Raw genomic sequence first — 8,526 nt, forward strand, 5'->3', positions numbered from 1 at the left:
TTTCCAGAGGCCGGAAGCCAGGCGGTAATTCAAAGGCCGCGAAACTCCCGGGAAGCGAAAAGAAACTATTAAAGGCGAGAAAAGAAAGCGATGGATTCCACGAATCTGCTTTATTTATTCGTTAAAACGCAGAACCGTATTCAATTTTGATTTTTGCTTCCTGTTGTTTCTCCCATTTTTCTCCACTCTGCAATACATAAATCCCACAGTCTGGGGACGAGATCTTCAGGAGGAAGCAGCTGAAGGTTGTGTGGGCAGTGTTCCGAAGATGTCGGTTTCTTCGAACTGCAATGGATCCGACAGGTAATTTCCATTTTTCTGTGTGACTAATGCTCCTTGATTTCTGTTTTTGAATCTGCATTTAGTTTTCATAGTCTGCTGTTTTGGAGTATTACCGGCTCGAACCTGGCTGCTGAGGTTGGGCTTCGATCTTTTGCTTCTTGTTATTTTCTCTGTTTGGGTATGGTCTTACTTGGTACGTTTTTATTCGTTTAGCGAAAATTTGTGTTTTGGCTATTTGTAGTGGAAAATGTAGAGGACGAGGATATAAGTGCAGAACAAAACCATTTTTTTTTTTTTGTTTCCAGCTTTCCCAAACGCCTTTTTTTTATATATCGCTTTGATTTTTTGTATGGGAATCATCAATTGAGATATTCCAATCAACCATTTTCTATAGGGCAGGTAAGCAGTTTCAACAGGAGTGCTTTCTTGGCCAAATAGCTTGATCAAATTCTGTTTTATTTGCCGTTTATGGCTGGAATAGAATATGCGTGTTGAATGGTTCTTGTTGCTGAGGGATTTATAGTTAGATAACTGTTTGATTTAATTTGTCTTTTATCTTTTCTAGGATTCATGTGAACCCCCGAATACCGAGTTTTACTGTTCGTCTGTCTTCTTTCTGAACAAAGTTTATCCTTGTTCAAGAACCCCTTGTAGCCTTTGATTCGTTTTCAACAATTTTTGCCTCTTGTAAGAACATTGTTTTATCTTGGTAGATAATTCCTCTCCCCTATTAAAGTTTATAGACGAATCAAATTTTGGTTTCTGGATTACCTATTAAGGCTTGCTTCAGGACCTCGAAGTGAATATTTGTAATTATTAATATTTTCTTGGATTAGCTTCTCAAAATTCTGATCAACTTTAGCTGTTCTATGAACAGCAAATGCTCTTTATCAAGGCTTGCTCCGCTTGAAGCAGTGCTGTTTGATATTGATGGAACTCTGTGTGACTCAGATCCTCTCCATTACTATGCCTTCCGTGAAATGCTTCAAGAGGTATATGTTCTTTCATGTGATTCAAACCAAAAAAATCCTGTTGCCTTGAAAAATTTTCAATATCAATGAGCTCTGAACTGGGACATGCTTTGCAGATTGGGTTCAATGGAGGGGTTCCAATTGATGAACAATTTTTTATTGATAATATTGCTGGCAGACACAATGAAGACATTTGTCATATCCTCTTTCCAGAATGGGATCTAGCAAAGAGCCTCAAATTTACGGATGACAAGGAAGCTATGTTTCGAAGGTGAATTGAAATGATTTGTATTTACTTGCACCAAATTCAGTGTTTTCTCTAGGTTACCTGAATGTGATATTTTTTTAGGCAGCCCCATGTCATATGGGATCATTCTGGGGCACCTTTGATGACAAATTGCGAACTGTTATCAGTGAATGATTCAAATAATACTGACATGACATGGGCTAATTACCTCATAACTCTCACGAGATGCTTGAATTCTTTAGAAAAATTAAATGCTTCCTGGAGACTATTACAAAATATTATCAAACACTATCAAACGCTATTCCTAGATCCACAAGTGTTGTCAAATTTACAACAGAATCAGATACAGGGTAGTTACTGTAAATTATTCCGCCTCTGGACATGAAAAGGATGGTGTTTCAATAAACATTGCAATATTTGAATTTACAGATTGGCAAAGGAAAAATTGAAACCTGTGAATGGCCTCCACAAATTGTGCAAATGGATCCAGGAGCGTGGCTTCAAGCGAGCGGCAGTTACCAATGCTCCAAGAGCAAATGCTGAGCTAATGGTCTCAATTCTTGGCCTATCTGATTTTTTTGAGCTTATTATAATTGGTGGTGAGTGTGAGCATGCAAAACCATTTCCCGATCCGTATCTGAAGGCTCTCCAAGTACTCAAGGCATCCCCAGATCACACAATCATATTTGAGGTTCGACTTCTTTCCCAGCAAGTAAACTTTATTGTACAGCTTCAGCTTCCTCGTTTGGAATTCTTGTGATCGTTGTTTGTTTGAACAGGATTCCGTGTCTGGTATAAAAGCTGGAGTGGCAGCTGGGGTGCCTGTTGTTGGTATAACAACCAGAAATCCTGAGAACATACTAATGGAAGCGAAGCCTACTTTTCTCATCAAGGATTATGAGGACCCAAAGTTGTGGGAGGCATTGGATAGAGCAACTCAGAAAACAGAAGTTGTTTGAATCAGCAGTTGCTGGTATACATAGACAATAAATATTTACTAATAAAAGTTTTCTGTGCATTTTTAAGTCTCATTTCTGGTATCTTTTTTTTCCAGAAATCCTTTGGGTGCCATTATATTGGGCCTTTGGCTCGATGATGATCATATGCAATCGCTTTTATTGTGAGGTCTTGGGTTCAAGTCTCACCAGAGTATAAGTTCACTAGGGTATGACGTTCAATATTAAAAATAAATAAAAAATATTGTATTATATTCTTTCCTGTTTCTCTAAAAAGGAATACTGTTCCCAGAGGGAGTTCCAATTTTGATGTGATATGTAGCAGCATTCTGTAAAAAAAATTTGAATTATTTATCATACTTGAATTTCAATTTTGATGTGATAAGTAGCATTCTGACAAACTTTCATGGGGGAGGGAAATGGGGTGTAGTGCACAAAGAGACTATTAGATCACCTGAGAAAGATAAAAGTGAAAGCTCATTCTGTGATGATTTACTTCAGCTAAAGAGACTATTTTTGTGTTGCTGTGTGTACATAAAAATAATAAATGAAAATGCTGGGAAAGATCTTCGTTTTCTTCTTAATCTTTTTGTTTCATCCATGTCCATTAGCCAAAAGTAGCCTGGACTAACATCAGTTTCTTCTTAAAGGTGTTAGGATTGTTTATTTGACTTGCACTATTAACTGGGGAAAAAAATTTATTTCTATTGGAAGGAAAGATGATGACGTTTCTAATGTAGATGATAGTGAGATTGTATATGTACGAACTCACCCCCTCTTTGTTGAGAAAAGAGTGGATCAATCGCTTGGTTCATATACATAATGTGGGAATTGTAATGGGATTGCTTGACTGACTGTGAGAATATAATATCTGTTTTATTTATAAACTGAGTGACGAATAAGCAATTTTTTTTTCATACATATCCTTTATAATTAAATGGGTATTAACAGGTAATTGGCTAAAATTGCCATTCTCTCCTCTTTGGGACACATTAAAATCAAAATATAGTTTCTTTTATGCTTTTTTTATATATATTTATATATGCAAGAGGGTAATCGAATACCAAGTGTTAAAAAATATATATATGTGTGTTATCTCCAAACTCAAAAAAAATACATGGAAAAAGCTGCTGCAAGCCAGATGAGGATCACGGACATGCACGATGAAAAGGCCGAAAAGAAAATCGAACCACCTCCCAGCTCTAAGAATGAATACCCCCGTCGTTCACAAGCAAACGAGGTAAAGAAATCTTCTGTAGCACGAGCAGTGTATTCTCTGGCAACTATGGTACAAAAATATCCATATGTTAGTTTCATTTCCTACCTGGCCCAAGAAACAGCATCAATTTCGTCCCTTGCTGACTTGTACAATTCAAGCCGCTTAGCACATTGTAGTCTACGATCCATTAGTGCAGGGTCCTCGTCCAAAAGCTGTGAGAGCTGCTTGGCCTGCTCATGTTAAATAGTAAAAGCATCAAGGGAAAAGAAACAAAGACGCGAGACCGTTATGAAGTAAGGCGTAGTTTTGTAGTTGTAGCTGAGTACCTCTTTCTTTCCAACTTGGGTATAGAAGTAATTCAGTAAAGAACGCTTGGCTTCTCGAACCTGACAGTGAACCACGGCCTTAGGTATGGTGTTTTTGAGAGTGTCTGCGACCATGGATATATAAGACTGAACGTTTGACCCAATCCTCCTGAAGTGCCCATCAGTGTAACGATCAATCGCAGCAGCAGATGCAGCAGCAGATGCAGCAGGGTTTCCACCCTTTTCCACTTCCTGAGGTAGCTTCCGGAAGAAATCTACAGTCAAATATGAAGATTCCATTTCAACCAATCGCAGTGCTGTTTTACGACCTTCCTCACGAAATCTTTCCAAAGCTTCATAGGATGCAGCTGCTAATTCAGCTTGTAGTGTTGGGAAACGCTTCAGTTCCTGCAGTCACATGTAGTGGATTCGATATAAACTTTTTGCTCAGCTGGACACAAGAAATCAAAGTAAATTTTTGCTTGACCAGAAACGCAGAAGACTGCTGAGTCACTTGGCAAATCCCCTCACCTGTGTTTCTCCAATTGACTTCCTAACAAGCTCCTTCAAAACGAAATGCACCTGCAAGAGACATTCCCACACATGAGAACTTCGTAAATGCATTAAGGTTATCATCTCGACCATAGAAAAAAGAAAGAAAGAATTGGTTATGACACTAAAGAAATGAAGCATCAATCACAGAATTAATGATTTCATTACAGCATCCACTGAAGCATCAGCAGGGCCCTTGAAATAGCTGAGAGCACCCTCAATAAGGCGACGGTAACCTTGCTCAGGAGCAATAAGATGAGGCTGATAACCATCTGCCTCTGAAACCACTTTCCTCACATTCTGCAGTGAAAGATGTCGATCAAAAGGAAGCTTCTTCAATGCTGCAGGGAGTTGGTTGTCAAATACACCATATATGCGATCACCACCAGGTCGCCTGTGCTCATGACAATTCCCAACACATATCAACACAAATTATACACAAAGCAAGTAATTGCAAAAAATACCACTGCATAAATTAGTCTAAAATACAGGTTTTGTACAAAACAAAAAATACTAGAAGATGATAATCGCATTACCCTCCATCCAGATGCTCTTTAAATATCCGGTCAAATGCACGGCAGAGCTCCAAGATTGTGTACAACTGGGCCTGAATAGTAGACATAAAAATACAACAAGAGAAATTGAATCAACCAGTTAGATTCTAAAAATTTGAATTGATTAAATGACATGATCCATAAGAAACTTACCCCTGCATCAAGAGCAATGGGCCGACCAAGATGGTCCATCTCAGATTCTAGCTCATCAATTGTTTTGTTAATCAAGGATGTGATACTAGGAATGCGTGCCCTGATGACTGCTTCCAAATGCTGCAAACCATATATACCACAAAAATCAATGTTCTACTTTGTATTTTCTTTTCTGGGGCTAAGTGTCAGTGTCATTTTAAAAGTATTCTTAAATGATTCAGGAGCCCGCATAAAAGTTTTTACCTTAGAAAGAAGCTTTGCAAGATACTCTGAACCCATCTTGCTTGCCAAGTGTGAGTAATCAGGACTTGATGCAAAGTACTCTCGCTCCCTTCTCCTTGCAGCAATCATGTCAACGTTCTTATTGATATCTGCTTGGGAGCGGTTAACTATTCCAACCCAAGGCTGTTGGAGCCGATAAGATCTTCCTTCAAGAACCTTCAAAAGTAGGTGGAGGAAAAAACATTGCTCAGTGAGAAGAGAGTCAAGAATGACAAATATAAGAAGCCACTTGTTCTAGAATGCTCAAGTATCCAACCAGCAACAGTTACAACAGATGAAGTCATTTCTATATCAGCTGAAAATTTGGTTACAAAAGACAAACTAAGCCTTTTCTTATACCAGCTTAAAAATTGGTCACTTACATCAAGAGCATTTGTTCCCTTATCCATCAAGTCTAGTTTAGTCAAGACACCAAATGTTCTCTCACCTAAAAAAAAAAGTTCAAACAGTTCACATTTACCCAGTAACAAAAACTATAAGTAACCTGTAACAAAGTGGAAACTTGTTGTACAGGGAGATCACCTGCCGGATCAACTTCTCGAGCAAGTTTAATAGCATCAGATGTAGCTATATCCTGATTGGCCGGAGATATGGCTAGAATGATAGAATTGGGCTACAAAAACAACAAACATTTATTTAATAGTAAATCATATGATTTTCAGCGATCACCTAACACACTCATCACCACCATAGAAACATTTCCAATTCACCTTTTCAACAAATGAGCGGACCATGTTCTCAATATCCTCAACAATACTCTCCGGTTGTCCCTCTGTTCAAAATAGCTTAGCATTTTTTAGAAATCTAATGAAAGACAATGCCAAACAAATACAATACAATCCAAAGAAAATATTACCTACAGCAACCTTTGTCAACCCCGGTAGATCAATCAGTGTCAAATTGACAACTGCAAAGTGAAAAAACGAGAAGAATTTATTCTATGTACTTCTGATACCAAAAATATCTGAAAGTAAACTTATCTACACAAAGAGAAAGCTCAAATTTATGGGAGAATAGGAAGAAGAAGAAGAAGAAGAAAAAGAAGATGATAATGACAATAAAGAAGAAGGCGACTATGACAATGAAGATGACAACAATGATAGTAAAGAACTTTATCCAAAATATGTATTTATATTAAATTTAAAAAATTAAATATTGAAATGAGGGTTAACATAAACAAATAGAATAACCCAAACTCATCTCAAGTAGTCCTGCCAACCAATATACTTTTCTAGCCAAGACCAACATACATTAGTATTAAACTTTTGCAGTAAGTATATACAATAAACTGGAAGATGGAAAAAGTCTGTAGCTAAACAAATAACACACCATTTGGAGAGTATATGCTCAGATGAATAGGAATTGGTGATATCTGTTTTGTTCTCCCAGTCATTCTATCAGTCTCATCTTGAATCTCTTTCCGCACCATTGCTGTAGCAAGGCACACAATGCTCACATAAGTATGAGTTTAAGAAAAAAAAGAGCTCAAAATCATGATTACAGATGTGATCTACTGAAAACTGCATGAACTCATAAAAGCCAAAGAAGTTTCAATATTCTTTGCACTCTCAGAAACAAGCATGAACACAACTGCACAAAGAAGCATTAAAAAAAACAAGCTGGCAAGGAGAAGAAGATTAGAGAAAAGAGATTATAAATCAACCAGCAACCAATTAAGGAGGCAACAGCGAGTGACGAATATTCACAACCTAATGAACATACACGAATTCTTCATGGGCTGTTAGGTACAAATGGCACTTGACAAAAGTCAGGCATACACCTCACAAGCAGGTCACAAGTTTTGCACTCATTTTACATCACATATGGTGAATCTCCAACAGAGTAGATTTTCCACACATGTAAAAGATTGCCTCAGGTAGGCACTTAATAGTATCATTTACAAAAGTAAAGATAAATGCCACGCAAATGCATCAAATCGACTCATTTCTTTGTAGAACCGCCGTAAATGAAAATTTTAACTAAAAATAGCCATCCGAACGGTTAATCAGAACCTACCAAAATCCGTGAATTTCTTCCTCGGCAAGTGCAGGAATTCTGCATGCTCCGCCTCTCCCTGCTCAGTCTTGTGCAGCTGTAGAACCAGAGGCCGCCTCGTCACAATCCCTAGAGTTTCAAAACGAAAGAATACATAAGAAGATAAATACAACTAAAAAAAAAAAAAGAAGCAATCACAACAACAAGCAGCTTAAATTTCGAAAATAAAAACAAAAACAAAAACAAAAACAAAAAATTCAAACCAGATCCTCTGGGAAGGAAATCTCGCCCAACGATGCTCTCAAGAACCGACGACTTCCCCGAACTCTGCACACAAAGCAACACCACAAATCGTCATCCACACAAAAAGAAAAGAAATCAATCGAGGCAACCAGATCAAGAGATCAATAAACCAAACCTGGCCTCCAACGACCGCAACAGAGGGCAGCGCTTCCCAAAGAGTCGGCAACGCGTTATCGGCGCCATAGTCACCTAGCACAGTACAAGCTCTCTGGATCTTGTTAACGAGACCGATCAAGCTCTCCATGGTCGTCATGTTCGAATCCCTAGCACGAGTCTCAGCTTCCAAACCCTAGATTGAGAGAAATCGAAAGGAAGAGGCAGCGACGGGAAGGAGCCAGGGGAGAAAGTATCGATGTCTGTAGTTGGATGGAAGGTTCTTTCAGGCGTTTGAACTTTCTTCTTTTCTTATTTTTCCGGTTTTATAGTTTTTGGCGAAGCTTCTCCGACCGTTAGATTGGGGAAATGATCGGGGTGGGCCCCGCCGGTTTCAAGAAGAAATGACTGTAGACAATCGTTGTCCGAAGTAGAGCAAATTTGAAATTTCAAACTTGGAACAAGGCGAGTCTAAGGTCTTCTTGACGCTATATTTTCTGGCTGCTGTTCAACTGCGCTTCTGGAAGGGAATTAGGCGGCTCCATTTTTTTACATAAAAAAATATATGGGGGGATCCTTGATTTATATGAATTCAAAGCCAAAAATGGAATTGA

The 8,526-nt window shown here is 38.3% G+C and overlaps 2 protein-coding genes across 2 annotated transcripts; one reads left to right on the plus strand and one right to left on the minus strand.

Annotated features, from left to right (window-relative positions):
• Positions 1-50: 50 nt before the first annotated feature.
• Positions 51-2,775, plus strand: LOC137935092 (haloacid dehalogenase-like hydrolase domain-containing protein Sgpp). The gene is made up of 6 exons (XM_068779749.1): positions 51-303; positions 1,160-1,274; positions 1,370-1,524; positions 1,930-2,191; positions 2,280-2,473; positions 2,555-2,775. The coding sequence occupies exons 1-5, from the start codon at positions 269-271 to the stop codon at positions 2,457-2,459; spliced, it is 747 nt and encodes a 248-aa protein (XP_068635850.1). The 5' UTR covers positions 51-268; the 3' UTR covers positions 2,460-2,473; positions 2,555-2,775.
• Positions 2,776-3,448: 673 nt separating this feature from the next.
• LOC137933979 (phragmoplastin DRP1E-like) lies at positions 3,449-8,194 on the minus strand. Its single transcript, XM_068778138.1, has 15 exons — positions 7,935-8,194; positions 7,780-7,843; positions 7,538-7,645; positions 6,851-6,952; positions 6,378-6,428; positions 6,232-6,293; positions 6,044-6,134; positions 5,884-5,948; positions 5,483-5,677; positions 5,240-5,359; positions 5,069-5,139; positions 4,701-4,926; positions 4,512-4,562; positions 4,002-4,388; positions 3,449-3,905 (listed from the first exon to the last, which is right to left on the minus strand). Exons 1-15 carry the CDS (start codon positions 8,070-8,072, stop codon positions 3,777-3,779), a joined length of 1,860 nt encoding a protein of 619 aa, XP_068634239.1. The 5' UTR covers positions 8,073-8,194; the 3' UTR covers positions 3,449-3,776.
• Positions 8,195-8,526: the final 332 nt, after the last annotated feature.

Source organism: Aristolochia californica, unplaced genomic scaffold, assembly GCF_029961685.1.
Source record: "Aristolochia californica isolate CCGP_79_NKW_82.1479 unplaced genomic scaffold, dmAriCali1.0.hap1 SCAF_6, whole genome shotgun sequence".
Taxonomy (NCBI): Eukaryota; Viridiplantae; Streptophyta; class Magnoliopsida; order Piperales; family Aristolochiaceae; genus Aristolochia; species Aristolochia californica.

Bases quoted from the DNA above. Each gene is read 5' to 3' on its own strand.
- LOC137935092 (XM_068779749.1), top strand. From the start codon at position 269: ATGTCGGTTTCTTCGAACTGCAATGGATCCGACAG. The intron at 1,275-1,369 runs GTATATGTTCTT...CATGCTTTGCAG, and splicing joins TCCGTGAAATGCTTCAAGAG to ATTGGGTTCAATGGAGGGGT. The intron at 1,525-1,929 runs GTGAATTGAAAT...TTGAATTTACAG, and splicing joins AAGGAAGCTATGTTTCGAAG to ATTGGCAAAGGAAAAATTGA.
- LOC137933979 (XM_068778138.1), bottom strand. From the start codon at position 8,072: ATGACGACCATGGAGAGCTTGATCGGTCTCGTTAACAAGATCCAGAGA. The intron at 6,135-6,231 runs GTGAATTGGAAA...TTGTTTTTGTAG, and splicing joins TCCGCTCATTTGTTGAAAAG to CCCAATTCTATCATTCTAGC. The intron at 3,906-4,001 runs GTACTCAGCTAC...TAACATGAGCAG, and splicing joins CCCAAGTTGGAAAGAAAGAG to GCCAAGCAGCTCTCACAGCT.